Genomic DNA, 26,816 nt, shown 5'->3' on the forward strand with positions numbered 1-26,816 from the left:
TGCTGTTAATTAAAGTGTCATTTTAAACATTGATTTTGTACCAGAAGTGTGAGATATAAATATTATTAGAGATTTTTATGTATATAACCAACAGAAGAAGAAGAAGAGTTTGGATTTGATATCCCGCTTTATCACTACCTGAAGGAGTCTCAAAGCAGCTAACATTCTCCTTTCCCTTCCTCCCCCACAACAAACACTCTGTGAGGTGAGTGGGGCTGAGAGACTTCAAAGAAGTGTGACTAGCCCAAGGTCACCCAGTAGCTGCATGTGGAGGAGCGGGGAATCGAACCCGGTTCACCAGATTACGAGACTACTGCTCTTAACCACTACACCACACTGGCTCTCTCATCAAGCACAAGATTGATGCTCCCCACAAGTTAGGTGAGTTGGAAAAACGGATTAGGCAGATTGGTCTTGGTCTATCAATAACTATCTAAATAGATAGCCATGCTATCTAAATAGAGATTCCATGTTCAAGGGCAGTACAGTGGTACCTCGGGTTACATACGCTTCAGGTTACAGACTCCGCTAACCCAGAAATAGTACCTCGGGTTAAGAAATTGGCTTCAGGATGAGAACAGAAATCACGTGGCGGCGGTGCAGCAGCGGGAGGCCCCATTAGCTAAAGTGGTGCTTCAGGTTAAGAACAGTTTCAGGTTAAGAACGGACCTCTGGAACGAATTAAGTACGTAACCAGAGGTACCATTGTATAGCTGTCAGATCACAGGGAAAGACCATTGCCTTCATATTCGGCTTGTGAGCTGCCCAGAGGAGCCCAGATAGATCAGAGAAGGTTGAGCTTAGTTGTACCTTTCTGGTCTGATATGATTGTGCTGTTTTGTTTTTAAGTGGACTTTAAAAAATCTAGTGCACAAGAGGTCTGTTTTTTTGGGGGGGAATCTTTCACACACGGAAACATCAGCCTCTTATTTTCCACAGGGTTTTGTATCCTCTTCCTCCTTGTCTGTTTTTACCCTCTTGCATTCATCTAATGATTGCTTTAACTATATCTGGGCTACCACCCCACCAAATTCCTGTGGACAATCGTTACAGGTTAACCAAGACTGACCGGTGATTGCAGTTCACTTGTTTCCATTGACCCCAGCCGTTGGCTGCCTGGCTCATAAAATCTGTTATGCACAAAAGTGCATAAAATGAAGATGAAGTGCCTCCTCCCAGCCTTGACAAAAACCGTTCCTTCTGCTGAACTGGCGCTGCAATGAAAGTAAATAAATGAATGGACAGCAATCACAGCCTAGTTGATGAAACTGTTCAATTAAAGCACAGACATTTACATGGTGTAATTTCCCTAAATTGCCAATGAGCCCCTTTAGACACAACCAGTGTTCAAATTGATTTCAGCATTGATTTTGGCTGAAGCTGATAAATTTCTGCTTGTTAGTTAAAGTAATTTTGCAGAAGACTTTGTACTGCAGTATTGAAGTGTTCATTTAGCTGATGGTTAAAAGAGGAGTTATTTACCGAGGGCTGCACTGTTGTTCTGAGATGGAGCAATTCCCCAATCATCTTTTACTTTTACTTTTAATTTTTAAAGCTTCAGTATCCCAATCAATAGGTGACTGAAACTGATTAAAACTTATCCAACCAGCTGCCTATGGCAGTTTAATTAGAAACTGGTTGATTCTTAAATTAAACTTGTTTTTTTACACTGTGTACTCATCCTCCTGAATTTTCAGCAAAAAGTTAAGTTGTTCTTGATTAAAAATAAGTCAGGTATTTTTGGTAAGGAACAACAGAAGCCTGTTGTTTATTAGGAGATGGGATCTAACATGGCTAGCTCAGTGAGGGTTATTGCAAGCTTGTTCAAGCTGTACAGAGAGCATGGATTGGCATGTTGACTGTCTTTCCATACAAAAGCAAACAGGAGTATAGTTAGTTTCTATTCCTTCTTCAGCAGGCCATTTTTTTTTAGGAGTCCACCTAGCTGTCAATCACATACAACCCCTCTTCAGAAACTGCTTCACTGTTTGCCACCGCAGTTTAAGGCGTTCACATTAAGCCCTAAATGATTTAGTCTCCAGATATATGAAAGCACTGCCTCATTCCCTGCGGACCCTCTTGGGTATTTAGATAGGCAGTGGAGGCCCCTCTTGGTAGTTTTACCACCCTTTGAAGTTTGTAGCTGTGGAATTCCCTCCCCACAAGAGGTCTGTCTGGCACCTTCATTGTATAGCTTTAGCTAAAGGCTCAACTTCTTTAACAGCTGAGTCATATATTTTTAGGACCCACCCCCTTCTTCTGATGTAAATTATTTTAACTGATTGTAATATAGTATTTTATCATTTTAAGCTGTGCTGGGGCCTTGCAGAAAAGGACTGGTAATAAATCCTTTTTAAAAGTGGCTAAACAAATTTATAAAGCACAGGGGAGCGTTCAGGAATGTGATTCCTTTATCTGCAGCCTAAAATGGTACAGTCCATTCTGTCCCTGCAGGAATCTTTTTTTCCTCCTCCAAAAATTGTGTGGCGGGTCTTGAGTCATTGGAAGAGTTTTAGAGGCACACAGTTTGTGGGCCAGGGCATGCCTTCAAGTTAATAATGAATCATTTCGTGGTCATTATTCAAGCATCTGCGGTGGGATTTCAGACAGAAGGAAGGGCTGGCATAGATTGTTGCTCTGAACGAGCTGAGTCCCAATAAGAGCTGCTCTTTACTAGCGCTGCTCACTTCTGAATATCCTCTTTTTAACAACCAGCAAGTCAGGCTAATGGGCTTGCCTATTACAGAAGGCAACAACTGTCAAAGTGCTAATTTCCTGGAAGCCATCTGAATCTTTTCTTTTTTAGACGGCTGTTTCAGTATGTGAAAATATCATCATTAAAACCCCCAAACTCTGGCCATTAGCACAGACCAGAGTGCTAAATCTAGAGTGTGCAAACAAAAAGGCCTGGAACCAAATTTGTACGTGATTTTGCTACATGTTGTCTACAGCCAGTGAGCATCATATCCTTGCACAGTGTGTAATGTTTAGAGAAACTGAGCTTCTCATGCATGAGGATGTGATCGGCTGGTTTTCCCCTGTTGCTTATTTTATTTCTGGAGGGGTGGTGCTTCATTTTGTTTTCTGATCCAGGAGTTTTTGAGCACTGACGACTATCGTTGAGTAATGTATTATGGAGCCAAATCAACAGCTGCCTTGCAGTAAGGTTCCATCCAAAATAAGAGGATGGAGATTATGATTAGAGACATCTTCCCCTCCAGCAGGCTTTCTGAACATTGTGTAGTTATTTCCTCTTCTTGGGCAGCTCATGTCAATGTGTCTACATTTGACTGCTGTTGTGCTCCTGTCCTGCTTGAGGGCTTCTCAGAGGCATCTGGTTGGCTACAGGATGCTGGACTAGATGGGCCTTTGGTCTCATCCAGTATGGCTTTCATTGCATTCTAGATACTCCACAAATCTGACTCTGTCAGCGCTTCCTGTCCCATAAGAAGGAATCAAGGGGAACAATGTAGCTTCAACCAGGAGGCAGAAACGGTAACAAAGACCCTTTTCTGTGGGTCATCTTTATGCTGGTCCTAACAGGCATCTGTCACTTACATTACCGTGTTGAGAACTTGCAAGATTCTGGAGAAAGCAGTTTCAGGTTCCTTGGTTTTTCCTGTCTTGACTTCTTGGGCTCATTGTTCTGGTCCCACCACGCGCGCGCGCACACACACACACAAGCTCATGACCCTTCCTTCAGGAGGGGAAAAATAAGCAACTAGGAAAATTTGAATGGTTTTGCTCTCAAGTGGTATGTGTGTGCACACACGCCTGCCTCTGATAACACAGTCTGTCTTTCTGTGCCCAAAATAGCTATCTTGCCAGGTCTGGGCATATTGCCTTCTCAGAGCTCCCTGCAGGGAAGCATTTGAATTTTCCAAGTGGTAGAAACTTAGAGTTATGCAAAATGGACTTGGCCCATACCAAGTCCCTTCAGGCTTCAAACGTCTGGGGATATGGTTAATAGTCAAGGTTAATAAAATATTTGACACAATTGTGCTGGTCATGCTTAAAAGCTGTTCTTTGTAAATGGATATAGAAGGCTCAGAGTAATGAGCACAAATAGGTAACATTCAGCAGGAGAGTTCTGTATTTTGTTTTTGTTTTCCTGGTGGGGAGGTGTCAAAAAGCAACAACTGACACTTCGTCTTTCCTGTAGTCTGTTTAAACAGGGTAGGAATATCGAATGTAGCAGCAGCTTAAAATAACTACTCCAGCCGTTAGAGGCTATTCACAAGAATGAAAACTGCCAATCTTTACTGTGAGAATTTTTCTGATTAGGTGAGCAGAAAGTCAGTGAGATGATGAATCAATGCCCTTCTAATTTAGAAATAATACTGTTCTGTTTGGGAGGAGGGCTTACTATACCATGCATTAGTCTGCAAGATTTTCAGCACCCTGTTAATTGATCCAAATGCTTTAATTGGCAAATCAATCCATAGATTATAACACTGAATTATCTCAAGTGATGTTATATTTAGAGGATATAAATTTTGACCAGGTAATGAAACAAACAAATCATGTTTTACTTAAGCAAGTCATTTTAAAGATATCCACCTGGATCCAGAATATTTTGCCTTTTTGATGCATCTTCTTCCGGAAAGCAGAACTGCGGGGATTTGAAACTACACAAAGCAGCCCTGCCCCCATTCTTTTCACCACAAGGAGAAGACTGGAACATGTATTCTTTTGGATGTATTGCTCTTCTTCCTATATTGAAACGAATGGAGGAAGAATTGTGTGTAGGAGCTCCATGTCCGGCCCTGAATTGGGTTTGGTATCTGGATCAAGGTAGCAAGCACATAATTTAAATGACCAATGTCAACTAGTTGTTCTGCTTAGTATTCACTTGCGGGGGAATGTTTTTCCAGCAAACTCATTGGGACAGGTAATTACTGCAGCAGCTACAGCCTAATTTGAAGTGTTAGCTGTTAATTAAAACACTGCCGAGGTGTCCGGTTTTCTTTTGGTGTAACCAAAGCTCCCATTCAGACTCCATTAATCACTTTACAGTTAATGTGCTGCAGGAGGTCAAGACAATTGAGATGCCATGGCGGTCAGGAGTAAACAAGTTTCCTTTCTTCCAGGTAGCATGGCACTTGCAGAAGCCAAGGGGATGCTCTGCCCCTGTGGGCACGGTATCTGTTTTGTGATCTCTTTCTCAATGATAATTAAAAGTTAAATTGCTACTGTCAATGCTCTGTAAACCAAACCAGGTACTTGCTCTTTGCTGGAAATTTAACCCAAACTTCCACGGATGAATTGGCGTGCATCATAATTAAATCATCAAGTCTTTCCTTTTAATTCATTTGGAAACAAGAGACCATCCCCATCCCCACTCCTCTCATGGAATAAGAAGGTGGTGGGAAGGATCGGCTTTCTTGACAGGCTAATTAAGTTGCCAAACTGCCCAGCACAGTACGTATTGAACTAACAGACGTTAAGCATCCCATCACAGATGTTTGTTTTCTTATCGTTTCTGCTTATCTGAAAGTCAAAATGTTCTGCCATTGTTGGTTCATCAATAGTTACCTCATGGATTACCTTCTATTTGGTTTATTGACTGTGCCTTCTGCTGTCAGTCTCTCAATTATCATTTAAGAGGATATTCTTCTCTGCTTTTAAATGCTTTTTCTTCAAGTATATTTGGGATTTGCATAAATGCTGCTAAAAAATTACTTGTGTTTGCAAATAAATCACATTGCTTGTGCATAATTTTAATACATACAGTGGTGTCTCGCAAGACGAAAATAATTCGTTCCGCGAGTCTTTTCATCTTGCGATGTTTTTCGTCTTGCGAAGCACGGTCTGTCGCAACTGCGCCTCTTCAAGCGGCTTTAAGAAAAAAGCACAAGATGTTTTCGTCTTGCGAAGCAAGCCCATAGGGAAATTCGTCTAGCGAAGCAACGCAAAACCGAAAAAGCCTTTCGTCTAGCGAGTTTTTCGTTTTGCGAGGCATTCGTCTTGCGGGGCACCACTGTAAATTGTATTTTCATAAATTTAAATTAAATAATAGAAATGTAAATGTTTGAGTGATTATTCTCTAAAAAATTATAATATATGAACAGAGGCACTGAGGCTGCAGTCCTTAGGCTAGCAAATCACATTGCATTTTATGGTGTGCTTTTTAGTTGAGTCCTGCAACGTCCTACCAAGACAAGAATAGTCCAGGTATTGATACCTGCCATGTGCTTGATATCACCCCCTTCTCTGTTTTTGCACTCCCAGGCAGGCAGAAAAATGGGAAGCCTATTTAGCTTTTATTAAACCACATTATGCAGTTGATTCCATTGGTGAATCAGGAGTTGTGAAAGATTGATTTGAGTTTGCAAATTGGAAAGATGTCTGAAGCTGTTTACTTCATAAGAGCTAGAACTGGTGATGTGTATCACCCAAATTAACAAGTTGCTCAAAAATGGCATTGACTGCAAGTATTCATTAGTGTAGCAAATCCAAAGAATGGATCTCATCCCCCCACCGCAGTTTGAACTGACTTTTTCTCTTTTTTTCTGTATGCAGAGCAAACCATGTCCCCAGTGGGAAAATACTAGCCGTAAAGGTATGTTCTTCCAAAAACTGCTTTACAAAAAAGTCCTTTCCTACCCTGCCCCAACCATCAAATTCTTATTTCTGCATTATTTGTCTTGGTGCATGAAAGCAAAACATATACATGTTCAGGCCATAATGCAAAAAGCATCACACACACATACACATACACATAATTATTATTATATTATCGCACCACTACACACTTTTTCTTCCCTTTCTAGGTCACACAAGTAGTCTTGGGAAGTATTTGCATGCATTGGAAAAGTAATGTGTACCGATGAACTGGAAACTGTCAGTTAGAAAATCTCAGATACTGGTGGTGCACCAAGCACACTGGCCCAGCTTGTCCATTCTGTTGCTGAAGCCTTCAGCATTCCTAGAATATGTTTTCAAGTGCTTTCTTCATCTTCCTTCTGAAATGGGTCTTCCTTTCCTGCTTCAACTCAGAGACCTTCTGTCTTCCACCATTAAGGCATCAGCATACTCTGGGAGAACAACAAATTCTTCCTAAACTTAAGTTGCTGCTGACCTGGCAAAATCCAAACCCCATGCTTTGGATTACAGGTTCCATCGGCCCCTGCCAGCACAACTGCTGAAGTCCAAAACATCTTGGGGTGGGGTGGGGGAGGTGGCACCAGGTTGGCGAAGGCAGTGTTAGACAAATTGCACTGAATTCCCTTTTTGGAATCTACCACTTCCTGGTTGGGAAAAATAAGCCTGATTCTTCTGTTAAATAATGAGGGCTTTGACAGCAAATATTGCCCTGATTTGTGCAAACACACCCACCCCTTACATATCAGAACAGGTGTCATTTTTCAGCAAGCCTTACATGGAGATTATTATCCCAACCTGTATCTGCATTGGACTTGAAATTGTTTTTATCTACTGTATACTTTTTGTGTGAATGTGTTTCTTGTTAAATCAATATATTATGGGAATAAAATAATAAGTGTCTGATCCCAATACTTTCGGTGCCAGTAAATCAAAGTTTATGACTGAAGCACCGACACAGCTTTATCACTTTCTTGCACAGCTGTAGCTACTTAAGAGGTTAAGGATAATCACAGCCATTCATGTGAGTGTGAAGACTGGTGGTTTGAAAGCAAAGCAGGTGTGGACCAGTGTGAGAGCCAGTGGGGTATATTGGTTAAGGACTGGGCGAACCAGATTCAAGTCTGCAACTCAGGCAGGAAGCTCACTAGAAGACAATGGGCCAGTCCCCATGTCATAATCTTAACTTTCTTCACAGGGCTGTGGTGATAAAATGGGAAGGGAAGGAAAGAGAGGAGCCATAATATTTGCATTGAGGGGTTCTAAGAGAAGAGGTGGGGTTTAAATATAATAATAATAATAATATAAACACTGACAAGACAACCACTCAAGCCAGGATGCCAGTGAGCTGGTGAGCAGATTAGCTGGCCAGCTGGTGAGCAGATGTGGGCCATCTGAGAGACACTTGATCTTTTACCTGAACGGCAAGTTGCTCAGGCAGAAGTTTCAGGGTACAGGGCCAGAAGGAATCTCATTGGCCTCCTATGTCACCTGACTGCTTGTCGGAGCAGCATCTAAATGCAGCAGAGAAGGGGCCAGCAGCTCTGTCCTCGGACAAGTCCTCATGGTGGCTCAGAGAACAAGATGCCTCTGGCACTCCGGCAGCTAAACCAAGTTGAGGCTGCAGGACCTTAGGCTGGGCATAAGAATGCCATTTGACTTGTTGATTCGGGTATGAAAATATATTGAGCCTTGCTTTGTGGAAAGAGGGGAAAGAGTTTGAAAAAAGAGGGTGCCAGCAGTTTATACTCCCCCTCCCACTTCAAAACTTTTTCTGTTTACTTAAAAAAAAGAGGCAAAATCTATATGAATTAAATATGCAAGAAACTCATGCTTTGTGGTTTCCTATCAGCTGATTCCTGTGGAACGTGCCCTCTGAACCTTCCTACCTCCTGCGGGAAGCCACACGACTGAGGAGGTAGCATCCCTCCCCTTGCCTTGTGTGTGAGGAGGCCGTGTGCTGTTCTGCAACTCCAGTGTTTCCTTGCTCTTAACCTAGCATTTAAATGGTCCATTTGATTAATCATTTGTATACTGACTATCGTACTCCCAAATTTCCTCTGAGTTGTACATACTGTAAAAGACAATTATGTCACCACAGATTAAATAAGTGAATTAAAATGGAGTTGCAGCTTAATTTGACCTGTGATTTTGCTCTCGTTCCCTTTAGTGGCGTGCACACCATTCCAGCAAATAGATGAAGTCATCCATGACAGCCGGTGATGAATTGCCATCGCTATACTGTATATTTTAATAGCCTCTCACTAATTTAAATTGAGCACCGAGTAAATTATAATTCAGTCACTTGACTGCTTGTATTTAACTTGACAACTCATCCTTATTTGTCCTGGAGGTGTTGGAGAGAAGTGGAGAAAATGGGCTCAGGTATTTCTCATAGGGTTAACCCTTTCCCCTTGCAGTGTTCCGTGTCAAAGCCATTGTAGATAGGAACTTGATTGCTATTTCTGTTGCTGCTGTTATTTAACACAAGGCGGGGCAATCATTTTAGGGCTGGGAGTCACGTTTCCCATTTTAAATTGGGAAATGGGTTACACTCGAGCTGTATGAACATGCTCCCTGACCCCTTTCCTTCCTTACCACCCCTTTTATTGGCACACTTCCGCTCAAATAAATTAATAAAATATATGGGGCCAGAATACAAATGCAGGTCCCAGTATTCAATACCCTTTGTCCATTTCTGTATTTAGAGTAACTAAAATCATGTTTAAAAAAATCATGTAGGTGATTTAGGGCCCAGAGTTACAGTGCAATTCTAAACATGTCTACCCAGAAGTAACTCCTACTGAATTCAAAAAAGCTTACTCCTGGGTAAGGGGGGTTTGGTTTTTATTTTGAGTCAGTGATCCAACAGGAAAATCCTGGCTGCCTGTTTGCTGACATATTTTATATCCTGCACCTTCAACATAATTTTGTATCTCAGGGCAGCCAAGAGAGTAGTCAGAAACAAGAAGTACAATTTAGGTAATAATGTGTGCAAACTAGCTCATTTTAATAGGTGGTAAAATCAAACTGCTCTAAGTTACATGTTTACATTAGCATTTTTTAAAAGCTGGTGGCTAAATGATAGCTGTGAGTTCTCCAGGTGGGCCTCTTTGGGGAGAGCATTCCAAAGGTTTACTTTTAGTGAGCTTGAGGAGTTGAGAGGAACTTGTGCCATGTTGAAATGGGTGGGTTTATGCATGACCGATTCAATATCAAATCAAGCCACAATTTGGATCTCCTGCAGTTTCCTAGCATCCTCTAAGTTGGCTGTGTGTGGTCCTCAGCTTTACTTCCAGTGGGGAAACTAGAAGGAAAGAAGGAAGGCAGAGCAAGACCAAAATGGGGAGGAAAGCCAAAACAGAGGTGGGGGGAAGTCCTCTGTAAGCAATTGGTTCAGACCTCTTGCAAGAACATCTTCCCTTCCAGAGAGAAAGAGAAGCTGGTGACAGAGGTGACAAAGAAAGAAGAGAATTTGACCCTGCCCACCTTGAGCCCTGGTCCTGCCCACTGCTGGCATGTGACCCCTAAGGAAATGCAACCCTTTCCAGAAAAAGTTTACTTGCCTCTGTCCTAAAATAATTCTGGCTAAGTCCACAGTGGTGAATGTACAATGATTACTGTTTTGAACTTACTTTGGGGGAAACGGAAACTCCTTAAAATTGCATAGTGGGTGTTTCATGTGGCATGCCGTGGCCACAGTTTTTCAGTGGTGCGGCATGAGATTTTGTCATAGTGGCCGATCTCTGCGGCAAGCCTTTGCTCGTGAACACATTGTGGCCTGGAGCAATTGGCAGCATTAATGCAATGTTGAGTAAAAGCCATGTGGTAGCCATTTTGTGTGAAGGAGGGCTAAGACCCTTCCATTCTTAAAAATCAATGTGCCTGTAATTCACAGCAGCTCAGGGACTTTCTTCATTTCACGTCTTGGCTGATGCAGCATTTGCCATCCATGACATCGAATCCAGTCAATATTCGGCTAAAGCTTTTGCAATGGGGGAAGCTGGGTTTCGAGCAGGGTTTTAACAATTGGAAAAGCAATCTCTTTTAGATATGATAGAGGGTTAAATTTTGTTGTTGTTTTAATGGGCAAAATTGATACAGTGTTCCAGCAGGTTACTTTGTTTTAAGCTTTCCACCCTGGAAAAAAAAATGTAAGTGAATATTGTTGGCAAATGACTATTGATCTGGAGAAATGTGTTAAATGTTCTCTTGGCAGCCTTTCTATTACAGTTACAATTTAGTTTAGTGAGAGCTTTTATAAATAACCCTAAAGCAAATTCTTGATAGAAACAGGTTATGCTCTTTTTTCTCTGTTTAGACAGACATCAATACTGTAAAATGTAGGTTTAGAAATGGGTTCTTTTTGTGTGTGTGGTGTGGTGTTTTGTTTTGTTTTAAATCAGAGGCCATGTTGCTTTCCATTGCCAACCTCATGTATTGTTGGTTGTGTTAATCCTGCAAAATATTATTGAGTCTCAACCAAGTACCAAAATCCTCGGGAGTGTATATTATTATTATTATTATTATTATTGTTATTATTATTATTATAATATTTTAATTTATTAATCACTTTCCATGAAACATCCTAAAACAATTAACGATAAAAATTTCAATAATAAAAACATATGTGAAAACAATTTCACATCCAATACATAAATCTAAATAAAAATCTCTACCTAAAAGGTTTGTTGGAAAATGGACTTCCGGGTTAGCGCCTCCGGCAATGGCGGATTTCCTCTGACCGGGAGGAATCTGCTTCGTGGAAATTAGGGTCTGGAACGCCACGGCGAGGCGGAGACCCATTAAAAACCACAGGCGGGAGAAGCCTGTGGACGTGGGATTCGGCTGGCACCTTTTGCGCCTCCCCTACTCGCGGGGAAACCCGGTTTCGGGGAACCGGAGCGACGTGGGGTGAGCGGCGCGGTGCTTCGAATCGATTGCTTTTTTCACAAAGTGAAGCCGCATTGCTGTTGCCGGAGAGCGCTGACTTTTTCCTGTGGACAATTGGACTTTAAACAACTACCCGTGAGTAGAACGGAAAATTGGATTACTAAACATCTTTAATTTGGCACCGAAGCGGGAAGGTTCCAAACAGGAAGTCCGCCTTCCGCTTTTGTAAATAGATTGAAGCAAAGACATTGCAAGCTAAAGTCTGGAAAGTCTTTTGTAAAGGATTAAATCTCCATCGGCTAAAATTACTAAACCCCCCTTGGAAGCAGGAGAAGAGGGGGAAAGTTTAGATTGTTTAAGCCTGCAGGAGAGAGGGTGAAGAAAGATAAATTACCACCGTTTTGAACCTGGGAACGGGCTGCCAGGGAGCGACGTATTGGGAAAGTTCATTGACTGTGAATAAAACGTATGTTGACAGATAGTTAAACAAGAGAAACATATTGATTCCAATGTTTCCTTTTGCACTTGAAAGGAGCAAAAAATCTGAAAATCGAAATTAACTTTGTTAACTTTGTTGCTGGACCTGCTTTTAAAAAGACGGATACAAATAGAAACTGTTTCCCCTAGAGGGAGCTCTTGAAACTGTTGCAGGAGTGGATCTGGGGGATTCTCCAGCTGTAGAGATTAAAGATCGTGAGAATTAGACATTGACCTTGGACAAGAATGTGGACAGAAGAAGCCCTAGTGATTGCTTTTTGCAAAACAAGTGCTTTATTGGAACAGCTTCATGAGAAGATGGATGCGATGACTACTAGCATTGACAATTTTGGACCCAGGAATCTGCTTTGACATGGCAAGCTGTGGAGAAGACAAAGGAGGAGGTTGTTGTTGAACCTCAAGTAATACAAGTGGAGAGAGCCTCGGCCTTGTATGAGCATAAGCTGTTGCTTTTGAAGACCGAATCTGGAGAAAGCCAGATTTGGAGAGATGGAGTCCCGCTTGGATTGGAGAAGGAAAGTTGGAAAGATCCCTTTATGCAGGGATGTTCTGGCCTTTGGGATCTTGTTTTGGGCCAGGGGGAGATTGGAGTGGCGAGGGCCTTTAACTTTGGAGGGACTTTGAAACATGTTTTGAATTATTTTTTGGATTTTGGCCCTGTCTATGGAGAATGGGCTGACCTGTCGAGAAGGGATAAAGACATTGTTAGGTTGGAGTCTTCCCGAGATCTACTCCTCAGTGACAAAGGAAGGAAATTAAGAACAAGATCAGCAGAAGACAAAGTAAAGTGTAGGTATAAATATGAAGAAGATCTGCAGAAGGGACATGGAAAAGAGTTAAGAGCCTCGGACAGGAGATCACCAGGTTGATGGACTAGATGGAATGGATAGAGAAGACTGACAGAACCCGAGACCAGGAAGAAGAGACGGTGGATGAAGATTGGAAGAAAGTTTAAAAAAATTATTTAGAGAAATATTGAAAAATTTATGAGTGTTAGAAAAAAGTTGGAATGAAACTATATGGCTTTAGTAGAAATGTTATAAGGAGTTATGTACAAATAAGTTTTAAGTTTTAGGGGTTTTTTTGGTAAGATAAGGTTAAAATAAATTAAGACGTTTAAATGACAGAAAATAGTGAAAGATGGAAAGGATTTGCTGAAATAATGAATAACTAGAATACAAAAAAGGGAGGTGTGAGGAGGTCGATGAAACAAGTTAATGAAAGACAAAGATATGGAAATATTGGATCTATTTTTAACTTTTTTGCTTTTGTTTTTGGTCTTGATGTATTGTGTGTTTTGTTCTTTTTTTCTTTTTCTTTTCTTTTCTTTTTTATATGTATTGATTTGTATTGTTTAATCTCTTTTTCTCTTTTTTTACACTTTTTTCTGTAATTTTAAACTTTCAATAAATATCATTTTTTTAAAAAAAAGGTTTGTTGGAAAATGAAAAACTTCAGTAGGCACCAGAAAGACAATAAATATGATACCCGTCTGATATGTAATGGTAGGGAGCTCCAGAACACACCATAATTTTATTTAAAATGTGTTGCCACTCCCAGGGTCAGATAAAACTGACTTGGTAGTTGCCTGGTTTCCAACCAGTGTGCCACCCTGAGGTGCCTTGAAGGATGGTCAGGGATAACGCGGGCAACACTGGCCGGTAACTTATTAGGTGTGAGCTTTAGTTACTGGTAGCCAAGGTCTTTACAGGTGTTGATCTTCACTTAAAATATCCTATTCTGTTGGCAACAAACTGGCAGTCTGTTGGTGGTAGCCAGTTGACTTGAGCAGGAGTTTTCCGGGCCACCTGAAAAATATATAGGTTTGTTGACAGTGTTCACATGCATTATGTAATGAGATATAATGTTCTGATGCTTACTTTCAGGTGATCCCTTTAGATATTACACTGGAACTTCAAAAGCAGATTATGTCAGAGTTAGAAATTCTTTACAAGGTATAATTTTCTAGCATTTACATTTCGATTCTATGTATAGTGTGTCTTCAACATTGACAGCATTTTTCTCTCTTCATCTGCAGTGTGATTCGTCCTATATCATAGGATTTTACGGTGCTTTTTTTGTAGAAAACAGGATTTCCCTTTGTACTGAATTCATGGATGGTGAGTGGTGCTTGCATATTCTTGAAAAGCCTCAACTGTTTTTTGTTTTTTGTATAATGTAATTGGGAAATCAATTTGAACATTTGTGCACATCCTAATGAAGCACAAAGTGATTCCTAGTACAGATGGTGCAAGATGTCTTTTCCTCTTTTTTTTAGGAGGTATTTTAAAAATAATAACCTTTCACAAGCCTTAACACATCAGGCAGGCGAGAGTCATGATTACTTGATGTTAAGTATGTTACATTTTCCTCAATGGAGCTGCATTGACTTTTTATTGAAAATTTAAATAGAACAGAAGTAAATGCTGCTTTATCTGTTGCTTGATATTTTCAACTTCCATACAATCTGTCTTTACTGACAAAACAGCTGTTCCCGCTTTTAATGTTTCAGTCGCCAGCACAGATTTTCCTTTAAATAAGCCTATTAGCTCACCCATTGTCCTGTGTGTTTTCAGCAAGCAGTAGTGGGTTGGGCATGGCAGGATTAAAGAGTTTCAGAGATTTTTTTGCCTGGGTTTCCTTAGCAATTTAACCCCATTGTTCATCCAATTAAAAATGTATCACATGAACAAGGCAGATGCACCTGAGCAGGTGAGTCAAGCAATTGATTTTGATAGCAGGATATTTCCTCCCTATGCCTGGCAATATCACAAAAGAATTCTGGAGCACTACTCCAGGATTGTGCTTTCCTCTCAGATGATGCAGTGCGGTGGCTTGGGCCAGCCCTGTAGGTGAACAAGGGGGACCTCACTTTGCTTATTACAGGCTAATCCTTTCTTCTGAGTCAATATCTTTACAAGCAAGTTCCTCTCTGTTTTATTTGATATTAACTATGTTTTGTTTGTTCCTGCAGGGGGCTCTTTGGATGTCTACAGAAAAATTCCAGAACACGTACTGGGAAGAATAGCCGTAGCAGTGAGTACTTTGGGGTTCTATTTTTAATATAATAGTGTTAAATACTTAAATATTTCTCACAGCTGATATTTGTAGATATAAATAACATAGGAAGATGAGGAGTGGGGGGAGAGTGAGAGTCATGGGGCACCTTGATAGCTAACAAATTTATTATGGTGTGAACTTTTGAGGAGTAGCATTAACTTCATTCTGGACTTCAGTCCACAAAAGCTTTTGCCATGATAAAATCTGTTAGTCTTCAACAGGCCCCAAGACCCTTGGTTGTTTTTGGTGCAACAGACTGCACAACTTCCTCTCTAAAAACGGGGGTGGGAAAAACCTCTTCCTTTTCTAGTATGTGTTGGAGAATCGCAAATAAGTTTGGTTTGTAATTTGTTGGAGCCTAAGAAGTCTACTTATAAGAAAACACCCTACAAAGTTTCTAAATTATTAATTCTCATGTTGGCGTACTGTAGTCTCTTTAATTTTGTCAGTTTCATCAATTGAAAGTTGTTTTCATAGAGATGTCTGGAAATTGCCATTAAAGTTCAATTTCAGTTTTTGATAATGTTGGAGTACTCTAAACAAATTCTAAAAGCCACATAAAAACCACATGTTTTTCGAACAGCCTAATAGCAATCCTGTTATATATTTTGAAACTAATGTTCCATTCCATATCACTTGTATCTTATCACATGCTTACCAGGAAGTTTTTGTCAAGTGAAACACATCTTCATCTGCATGTATTTGCACTGTTGATTGTATTCAGTTTCCGGGGGGGGGGGTAGGTAGTATATCAGATTGACTTTATAAAAAGTAAATAACTCACATTACAGAGTTTAGGACAGGGTGACCAAGATGGGGTCCTGCAGATGTTGTTGGACTACAATGCCCATCTTTCCTGACCAATGAGCATGCTGGCTGTGACTGATGGGAGTCGGAGTGCAACAATATCCCCCAGTGTAGGGCATAATCAACTTTATACCATCAATTAACATACATTTCTATTGGGTATTTGTGAAAGGTGTTATGCAAATCTACCTCCCATATTTGTTTTGTCTCTTCATAGCAAAACCACTATTGATCTCAACAGCCCTTTTTGTATTTGCTTAGTTTTCTGTGCAAATTCATACTGTTTATCACCAGCATTCAGAGTTACTGTATTTTTCCGTGTATAAGATGCCCCCATGTATAAGACGTCCCCTATTTTGGGGGACTCCAAATTAACAAAACACCCCTCAGCACTACCCGTGAATAAGATGAGCCAATTTCAAACCCAATTTTTTGGTTAAAAAAACCCTAGTCTTATAAACAGAAAAAATACAGTATATGCAGAGGTTGCCATGTAGCTGCCATGGCTAATGGCCCTTGATAGCCTTCCTAAATCTGGTGCCCCCCAGATATTTTGAGCTGTAACTCCCATCACCCCCCCCCCACTCACCATACTGGCTGAAGCTCTTGAGAGCTGTAGTACAAAACATCTGTAGTCCAGCAGCTTGCAGAAGGCTGCCCTTGATAGACTCATTTTCCATGAATTTACATAATCCTTCTTAAAGCTATCTAAGCCAGCAGCTACCATCTCATGGTAGGAAATTATTTGAGTTTATTAAGCAGTATATAAAGAAGGCCCTTCCTCCTGTGAGTCTTTAATGTATGGCCATGCAGCTTCATTGGGTGACCCCATATTAAACTGTTAGCACAGGAGAAAAGTTCTGCTCTATCCACACTTTTGCTATGGTTCGTAATTCTATAAACTTTTGCCCTCTTTCTTTTTCTTTTCTTTTTTCCTAAAGTGAGTAGTCCCTAATATTAAGTTATGCACTTGCACAACGTATAGGCATATAACATACAGGTACCCCAATATATAGGACCTATTTTCCCCAGAAGATCAATAATAATTCTGTTTGCTCCATCCATTAGCATGGTGTACATGAAGGTCCCAGATAGTCTTCTCTCCATGATCCATCCAGAAGCTGCTTCAGCATAGTTGTTGCACTAGTATTAGATCTTATCCCTTCATGCCATGCTGGGGATAATGAGCTGAATTCTCCAAGTCTAAGAAGAGAATGTATCATAATTTTAAAGCCGCAGCCAAGACCAGTTGGAAGGGAGGTGTCATGGGGTAGGGTGCTGCTGAACAATTGCTAAATCTGAAGCAGGCTTTGATAATTTAAGTGGTTTAAAGCAGAACAAAAAGTTATTCTAAAATGTACCATTTAATTAAATGCCTGTTTTCCACACTCATTATACATCAAGCTGACAACTGAAATCCTTTAATCTGATGCAGGCAGCTATTTAGGCTCCTTTCATTGTAATTCGCAGCTCAGCTTCATTCTCTCCACTTTAGCTGCATGTGCAAAGAGCATCTTTTAATCTGATGCTATCGCTTTGGAGCACTTGCAGATGGGCTTGTTTTTTCAGACTCGGCATGGTTCGCTTCTAACACACACACATGCACATACTGCTTTGGTGAGAGTAAAAGTGTTTCACTTTTGCAGTCCAGAGGATTTGCACGATCTTATTAAATAACATTCATTTCTATAGTTCACTGTAAATTACAAATACTTTCTCCTCCTAGGCATTTAGCCTGACAACAAGCATTCTGGAGTAGCATCTTCAAACAGTTTTTCCAGAAAGGGAACATGTGCTGTGTCCAAGGCCACGCAGTGGATCCATGGCCAAACTAAAATCAAATTTCTGCATGATTTCTGAAAACCTGACTTTGAGTGATTGATCTAAGAAATCTTAAGTCTCAAGTTCAGTCCAACCCTTTTGGGTCCATGGAAACATCCTCAAACAGGAGAAATTGGTGCATTCCACCCCTCACTCAACCTAGCACACACCACAATCTAGTCTACTATCTCCAATAAATGCTACTTTCACGATTAATTTCAGCAGCATTGGGGTACAGGACCCTGGAGGCACCAGGGAAGACTTGTGCAGGTGAGCCTGCAAGTCTGGAGGTGTGCATGGGGCAGCCAGGGCTATGTGATAAGAGCCTTAAAAAAACTCAGCCATTCAGCAGAGAAGGTGGAGAAAGAGTGTGTGTGTTATGAATTATGCTACTCCTGCTACTCCTGACTACAGCGGTACCTTGGGTTACAGACGCTTCAGGTTACAGACGCTTCAGGTTACAGACTCCGCTAACCAAGAAATAGTACCTCAGGTTAAGAATTTTGCTTCAGGATGAGAACAGAAATTATGCGGCAGCGGCATGTCAGCAGCTGGAGGCCCCATTAGCTAAAGTGGTGCTTCAGGTTAAGAACAGTTTCAGGTTAAGAATGGACCTCCAGAACGCATTAAGTTCTTAACCAGAGCTACCACGGTATTGGATTGGGGAGGGGAACTGCATGTGTAGTGTCTGTCCAGATACAGGATTTCCCCTTTAGCTGGGGATATGATTGCAGAAGCTCTGCAGCTGGATCAGATCAAATGTCTTGCTCGTGCCTTTAAGGGGTCACGGTTAAGTATCAACTTGCCCATAAATTTTTGTGTGTTTTTCTGTCCCTTGTCCCAATTCCTTATATTCAACTGCATCCTTTCTTTAACAAATTCAGTTTAAGAAAAACTTGAACTGAATTTGCACAAGTGAATGTGATGGTCTTGCTCCTGATCTGTAAAACATGGATGGAATCCACCGTACACAGCCTTGACACCTGTTAGTTCTTGGTGCTAGACTTAAAAACAATCTTTCAGTTGCAACCAGAAGACAAGGCCAGTGCTGTACCAAAGCTAAGACAGGGCTACCAAATATTCCCAGACTGCCTTTTGCTCGTAACTTCACATTTTTATTTTTATTTCCATTCCCGAAGCAATAACACAATGCACTGTATTTTGAGTGCTAATGTTGATTGAAGCTTTTTTTTTTCCTGCAAAAGATGTGCACTTAAGCTGTCAAGAGAGTGAGTGATTGATGGCCGATCTAACTACTATTTGTGTCAAGGCTTTGTCAAGTCATTGTTGTCAAATGCTGCTTTACTGAATATCACAATATCTTCTGGAGTATTCAGTCAAAATGAATTCTATGCCACCAGCTCTTTGATATAATGCTCAATACCTTGCGTCTACATTCTGAACCGGGAAATGGCCTTTTATTCAGTGTAAATGAATAGCTGTGATTCCTGATCAATGTACAAAGGGTTACAGGGCATTGTTGGATCTGTAGTTGTGAAATGTTCTTTTTTTAAAAAAAGAAAAAGAAAAAGTTGAAATGAAAAATCTGCTTGGTTAAGAGTGTGCTTTTTATAAGTATTTATTCAGCAGACATGCTTTGGTACAAAAGCTCTTAATGAACTAATATTTGGTTTTTTGTCACCCTGGATGTAAAATATTATTATTATTATTAATTAAAAACCCAAAATTAAAAATTCAAAAATGAACAGCAATATGCATTTACATTTAGTGTAGCCTCCACTCCTTGACGTGTTGTTACAGTATATGTACAGTGAAAAACAAAGATGCTTAGCCACCTCTTATAGGACGGGATATAACTGATTTTCCTCCCGACTTGTACCCCATTTCTGCTGTAGTTTTATGTACACTCAGCTTGAAAACATGTGGACAGTTTCTAGTATTCGTCTTCTGCCATAAGGACTATTCCCTTATTCACTTTTTAAAAGATTTTCAGAATTTAAGGAAGCAACTTTTATTAGTTCTAAGAATTAAAATTTTGTTGTTTTTGAGACTTTGTCAGCGGCACATTTGAATCAGGAAGATGAATGCAAATGTGTAGAATAGCTAGCAGAATTTTGCAAGAAAGATGTTCCATGTTAAAATGCTGACCCAACAGAAAGGAGGCAACAAAAAAATCAGGTTTTTAGGGTGTCATTCTAGACAAGGCTTTATAAAATTTGCAAGGTACCGGTATTTGAAAGCAATGGTACATATTTAGGAATAAAATTTACAGGGGTAAGGAAGTAAGAAGTTCCACACCCTGTCGGTTTAAATTCCTTAGCTATTGATTGGATTGGCTCTATATAGAAAGACAAGAAGAAATGCATTTTTTTCTAGGCATGTGCTTTGAGATGCTTTTTATTACAGGGTGTGCATAAATATCGATCACACAAGGGCCACTTTTCTGTGGCTTCTTCACACTCCATTACAGGAATTCCAGTAAAGCTTGGAATGTACTACCACAAGATATAGCAAAGGTGATTAACTTTTAAAAAGCTATTAGTGGCTGATAATTTTTATCCTCAAAGGGAGGGAAAATATATAAAGTACACATTGATACATTTCCTCAAAGGTGGCCAAAATCTGACTTCTTTTGGTTGTGATTTTATATCATGGTAGATTCCAGTTTTAACTCTAGAAAATGAAAATCCATACCTTCAAGTATTCCTTTCTCTCTTCTGTTTGCAGGTTGTTAAAGGCCTTACATATTTATGGAGTTTAAAAATTTTACATAGAGGTGAGTTGTGGATTTGTTTTTGCATTTTTCCAGTGCATATAATTGTTTAGATTCATAAAAGGAATCACTATGATGTATTCAAGATTAACAGGTTTCTGGTAGAATGGAGGGTTTTTTAAGGGAGCAACCTACTTCATCTGTTGCATAAAGTTAACATTTGGCTTGGTGCATATAAGCACAGTCTGGGATAGGATTCAGGGTTTTGGAACATAGCTGAAAATTGTGGGAGTGGAAATTGCTGATGATGGCTGAAATATTATAAATATCATCCAAAGCAAATGAAAAGCAATTTACATTTTGATATTTCTCTGGCCATGCACCCATCAAGAATAATTTCTCAGAGTAGTATGTGAGCCATAGAGTTGTGATTTGGCACCTTACAACAGCTGTTCAGGCCCCAGTATTGTAGTTCGTTGTTCCCTGCTTTGGAGCTGATTAGCTCCTTCTGGGTAATGACCATCACCAGCACCTCCCAAATGGATGTCCCACCTGATGTACAGGTGAGAAGTATGGCAGATGCATCCCATGGTGACAAACTTCTCTTGCTGAGGTTTCAGCTTGGCCTTTTCAACTGGAGCACCCCAATCTGCCATCAGTGGCTGATATGCATAATGAAAACTATCCAGTGTGAACCCTCAAACTGCAGATTTTGCAGAGCAGAGATAATCCTACTGATGCAGCCATCCAGTCTTTAAATGAGCTAATTTGTGAACCCACCCTTGAGCTCTTAGAATAGCCAGCAACCTCCAGAGGGAGCAGGCGACCAGGGTCAGAACAGCAGCAACAATTTGTCTGCTGTTACTGCTAATGCACAGGGGGTGGTGAAACATACATTCATATGTATATGTAGATATGTGTTGCTGCTGATAATTATCTCTTAGCAATTCACATCTCAAACAGGGTTTTGTATTTCTCAGTTTCCTTGAACTTTGGAATTCTGCACTCTAATGCTTGCGTGCAATTCAAGAGGAGAGGGTGGCTTTTGTTTTTAAAAAATATTTTGAATAAAATGGATTTTTAAAATATCTATTTGGTATTGAATAAGGCAACTGCATTCAACTTCTTGACCCTCTCCTTGACATTTTTGTAACAGCTAGAAAAGAGTTGCCCACATGCCATTTATCCAGTAGCCTGGTAAAAAATAGCTCAGATGGAGGTGGAATGAAAAGGCATCTGTTCATCCTCCATAAGGCTTGTCTCATATAAATAATTGGTATTAAGGAAACACTTGTGATGATGGGCACATAATGTTCCATTTTGGCTCTTGTCTAAATCCTTCCACATTCAAAATGGAAGTATTAATCACAAAACAGATGCTTTGGGAGAACATTGTACACACACACACACAGTGCTTTCTCTAGGTTTATTTATTTTCTTGAAGAAATAAAGCTGCATTTTTAAAAAATTCCAATAAAAATTGTGGTAGATACTATGTTGCCTGGTTGGTTTTCCGCAATTAATGAAGAGTCTTGTCGCACCTAAAAGGCTAGCAATTTTTATTGTGGCAATGTATTAGTCTTTTAAGGTACCACAATACTCTCTGTTGATTAATGCTTCTCCTCTGGAAATTGTTTCCACTATCTGTCTGTTTTGAAGATTTAGAGAAATCTCACTCTAGAGCAGAGATGGCAAAACACGCACCCTACCAAAGAGCTTATAGCTCCTATTTGGGATATTTTTGAAGAATGTAAACCTCAACCCCCAGCACAACTGCAGTCCTCCATGCCATGCGATTAACTTAGAGGTGGGGACCTTTTTCAGCCTGAGAGCTGATTTACCTTCTGGGCAAGCTTCAGAAAGCCAAATGCACATGTGAGTGGGTTCAAGGGGGAAACTGGGTCCAGTGACTAATGCAAATTATAAGGTCTGACTCAGCAGATAAGATTGGGTTGGGTGGTGTGCTTTTTTGCAAGGCATAGCCTCAGAACAACAAGAAAAGCTCTTAGACATTAATTGGTACATAATACGATCAAAATATGAGTCCCATATGAGTGTGGATGAGCCCTAAGCCTGCAAGCACAGATGTGTGTGTGTTTCAAATAAACTTAGTACAGCAGCCAGAAAACTTTTATGTCTCTTTATAAATGATAAGCTATATATAGTAAGCTATATTTAATGAAGTGTGAATGCTGTATGGCTTTGCTTCCTTATCATGTGTTGCTGTCCCCTTACAGATGTGAAGCCCTCAAATATGTTGGTGAACACAAGAGGCCAAGTCAAGTTATGTGACTTTGGGGTCAGCACACAGGTACCTTCATTTCTTCTGCCCTTTCATCTATATCCCTCCTGTTAGCTTGTTAGCTGGCCACAAGACAAGCAGAGCCCCTTGCAAGCAAGCTTGGCTCTGCTGGGAATGGGGGATTCATCCCTTTTTTTTTAATCTCCTGGTGACTTTTCTTCATCAGAATATGATTGTTCATTGTTTAATGACAGTAAAAACTGCTGATATTGTAATTACTACTTACGAATAGCAAACTTCATTGATATGCAGCTTGGCTCTGAAAGCGTTTGGATCAAACAAAAGGGAGGGCAGAGCGGGAGGATCGCCTGGGGAGCCCAACTGGCCCACAGTAAAAATTAATATTGGGAGCAACAATGGTGGTGGGCTTCAACAATGTGCAGCACAAATTTTAATTAATTTCCATTTTGGGCTTCCCTTGAGAACCTCCGTGATACTGACCCATGAGCTTGCTGCAATGTTGAATTGAATTGCAGCCACCTTTCCTCCCAGCCAAACATGAGGACCAAAGAGAAGGTCACTGCTGTATTATACGTTGTCAAAGTCTGTTGTCCCTCCAGCATATTTAGTGTTCATTCCAGCCTGATAATGAAGGTGGCTTTATTCACATCTTGAGCCAGCTGACAGTGGGGGGAGGAGGACGGCTGACTGGATGTGCTGAAAATAAAATAAAATAAAACCCTCCTTCCAATTGACTATTTATATCCAACTGGTTGGTGGAGCACTAAAATCTCTAAGCATCCTGTTTAAAAGAGAATTGTCTTTAAGGTTATCTGCCATAAAGTGAAATACTGTGGTTGTTTTAAATTAGGGCTCTTGTTCAAAAGGAAAGAGAGATTTAATCATTTTTAATGCCTTCACAGGCAAATTTGTTTCCTCACACACACATACACACTTTATATAATTTTTAGCTGATTTATACATGGAATGATTGTAGGTTAAATGAGGAATAATTGCCCGTTTTATTCCCACATTATCTTTATATGGCTCTAACAGGCTGTTTTGTCTGATAGCTGGTGAATTCCATAGCCAAGACGTATGTCGGGACAAATGCTTATATGGCGGTAAGTAAATGTATGCAGATACTTCTGTTGCAGACAAATAGCCTTTAGTGGGCTGCTCAATTTTGTCTGTAGTTTTTAGTTCGGGTACTGTTACTTCTACTGTTAGGTGTCTTAAGTCTTTCTTAGTAAACAGATATGGAAATAAGGAAACTGTGTGTTTTTTAATGTGACATGAGGAATAGTAATATAGAAAGCTAAAGTGCACATACCAAACTCCTGTGCCTGCAAGGTCAACTCATTCCCTTTGACAGATGAGGCAGCTCTGTGAGTGTACCCCATAACAAATGGGAAGCCCCATGTGCACAGGGGGTTTGGGTGTGCAGAGAAGGAGCATGTGTGGTTCATGAGAGATCCATCTAATTTGGGGGGATTTGGGTTCAGTTCTGTGCTCCACCATGAAGGCCCTGTCCGCTTCTTCAGTGTAACTCGGAGTTGTAAAAATAATGGGGAAAGTGATACAGAAATAATAGAACATTAACCCAATGATTCTTGGTTGATTCTTTTGAAGCTCTTGGGTAGGGGTAAATGCCACATGTGGGCTGTGGCCATGTAGGAAGACAAGAGGGTGGGTGTGGATTGTAATTCTTGGCTTGCTGCTGTTAAAGGGTCTCTAAGACCTTGATAGGAAACCTCACAGGCTAAGTGACTGCTTTCCTAGTAAGCTTTTTTGGTGCCTCTTTAGGTACTAAAGAGAACAGAAGTGTGAGAGATCAGCCTCTGCAAGTGGCCGGCAGCATAAAGCCTGTGGATTAGCCTTTTTGCTCTTGGCTGGTCAGCTGTAACAATTGTTCCTGCCTTCTGGTGTTCATGCTCAGGTGTAGCCATCCTCTGGCTGAAGCTGATGGGAGTTATAGTCCTAAACAGCTGGAGGGCACCAGGCTGGGGAACATTATTCTAGTGCATGCCCTCATTCCGTTCCTATCTCTGATATATACCGTATTTTTCGCTCTATAACACGCACCCGACCATAACACGCACGTAGTTTTTAGAGGAGGAAAATCTGTAGGCATGCCACCCGTAGGCATTCCCTCCATAACACGCACAGACATTTCCCCTTACTTTTTAGGAGGAAAAAAGTGAGTGTTATGGTGCAAAAAATACGGTAGTTCAGTGTTCCAGGCATCTTGAGAATAGAGGTTATGAATATGTGACTTTTAATGGTGCTTGGGCATGTGCACAGGTTGGGTGTGCTCAAATGCTAGTCCAAATGATAGAGACTGGCCTCTGCCATTCTGGGACCCTGCCTGCACCACAGATGAAGGTGGTTCGTTGGGTTTGCCAAATGCCTTGAGCGCAGGCTCCCCCTTTGCAGGAACAATGTTATTGCTGGCACTCCATTGCCTTCACCTTTCTGCTTAAAGAGGAAAGATTTCCTGCACTCTAAGCAGGAATATGAGTCATCTTGAATTGTGAATACTGCAGATACTATTTTTTCTTTCTTTTGCAATTATTGATTCACTTCACATTTTTCTAGCAAATGTATTTGGATCACTTAACCTCCTGAAGTACAGAATGGCAAATACGTAAAAGGGCTTTAAAGGTATTGCTTTTGATAAGTCCAGCTTGCCGGTTGCCACATCCCTATCTCCTCAAAAGCTGGAACACTCTGATTTAAGCAGTGGGAGGACTTCAAACAAATTATTCTACCCAACTCCAGCTTTTCTTCTGGATGACTTTAAATAGCTGTAATAATTAAATTGTATTATTCCTTTTAATGTACAAACCTCGATTACACATCTATTTCCCAGGTGTGCATTAAAGAAATTACTTCTTTTCTTATTGTTTACGGATGACTGTGATGCATCCATCTGTTAATTGAAAAAAGTGAGGATTAAAGCTGTAAGATGTTTTGTCAGTTCTTCTGTTAGGACTGCTTTGCTGCTTGAATGAATTTGTTTCCAGTCATCAGATTTTTGATTTTTTTTGTGTGTAATCTTGAAAGAAAGGGGGGATGCATATAACACTAGGAACGAAGAGAGGGACAGAACTGTATCCTGTTCCATCTGGTGCACAGGAGATGAGATGGACAGATGTAACTGTTTTGTGGGCTCCTTATAGCGCCTTTGTTGTTTGGAGGGCTGACATGGGGCTGAGCAGAATGCAAACAGCGGAAGCCAATTGACTTGGTCTCAAACTAAGAAGAGCTTGTAACACAAAACAGATGCAACAGTCCCCACATATGTCTAAGCTTAACTTTGTGAAATTTATACCAGGAGTAGCTTACCTTGGATAAACACACACACACTTTTCCAAAGAGTTGAGCAGCAGCTTTTTCTTGTTAGTAAAGTTTCTGCGCCTTCGTTAGTGAAGGAAATTGTCCTTCCCCCACCCACTGCTTCGAGCTCTCTGCTCGAGGAGGTGTTCAGAGGGGCACATTTAGTGGTGGATCAGGTGTCTCATGGCTGGCCTTCTGTCACCTGGCGTGGAAGCAGCTCAGAAACATTGCCTCAAGATGTCAAGGATGCTTCTGCCCTCCCTCTGGCCTTTCAGCTGTGGTGCTGGCAGCTCACTGTAACAAATTTGCAAGCTGGTGCCTAAGCAACATGGCTGTATGGATACTGCGATACCAGTTCCTACCTGGAATCAATCTTCTTCTTAATAGAATTATTGTTGCTTAAAATTATACTGTGAAAAAAGGTAGAAGGCAGACAAATCCCTACCCTAACAGCTTCAGATCTGAAGCAGGGATGGCAACCTGACAGTTTGATCTGCCCACAGAGCCATTCTGTTTGTTCCCTAGTGGGAACCAAATTTCAATCAAGGTATGGAGGAAAACGTGCCAGTAATTCAGCTTGCGAGTGATAACAATAAAAAATCCTCCAAAGTTGAGTGTCAGAGAGATTCCAAAAAACTGTGGGTACTGCTTTATTCTATATAATTCTGTGTCCAGGCTATTCAAATTGTCTGCTAAGGAAAGCTATGCCCTGTATGAATGAGGCAAATTGAGCCTATTTGCATAATTTTTTCTGTGATTTTTAAAATTATTTTGCATAATTTATTCTACTACTTCTAAGTTACAGAGAAGAGCAAGGGATAGGCAGACCACTGAAATATTGTGCTCTTTCCAAACTGGCATTGCTTAGCAAGCGTTTGC

At 40.6% G+C, this 26,816-nt stretch overlaps 1 protein-coding gene across 7 annotated transcripts in view; it reads left to right on the forward strand.

Annotated features, from left to right (window-relative positions):
- The window catches only part of MAP2K5 (mitogen-activated protein kinase kinase 5), a 129,713-nt gene that overhangs the window by 36,132 nt on the left and 66,765 nt on the right, over positions 1-26,816 (forward strand). For all 7 annotated transcript variants that reach the window (XR_014002172.1, XR_014002173.1, XR_014002174.1 and 4 more), the window contains exons 9-15: positions 6,523-6,562; positions 13,881-13,949; positions 14,033-14,114; positions 14,969-15,030; positions 20,371-20,419; positions 22,594-22,667; positions 23,672-23,722. Coding sequence is in view for 4 of the 7 variants with exons in the window: in XM_081171223.1 (XP_081027349.1) it covers positions 6,523-6,562; positions 13,881-13,949; positions 14,033-14,114; positions 14,969-15,030; positions 20,371-20,419; positions 22,594-22,667; positions 23,672-23,722 (427 nt within the window). In the remaining 3 variants the exon portion in view is untranslated. The remainder of the gene's footprint in view (positions 1-6,522; positions 6,563-13,880; positions 13,950-14,032; positions 14,115-14,968; positions 15,031-20,370; positions 20,420-22,593; positions 22,668-23,671; positions 23,723-26,816) is intronic.

This window comes from Podarcis bocagei, assembly GCF_964188305.1.
Source record: "Podarcis bocagei genome assembly, chromosome: 14".
NCBI lineage: Eukaryota > Metazoa > Chordata > Lepidosauria > Squamata > Lacertidae > Podarcis > Podarcis bocagei.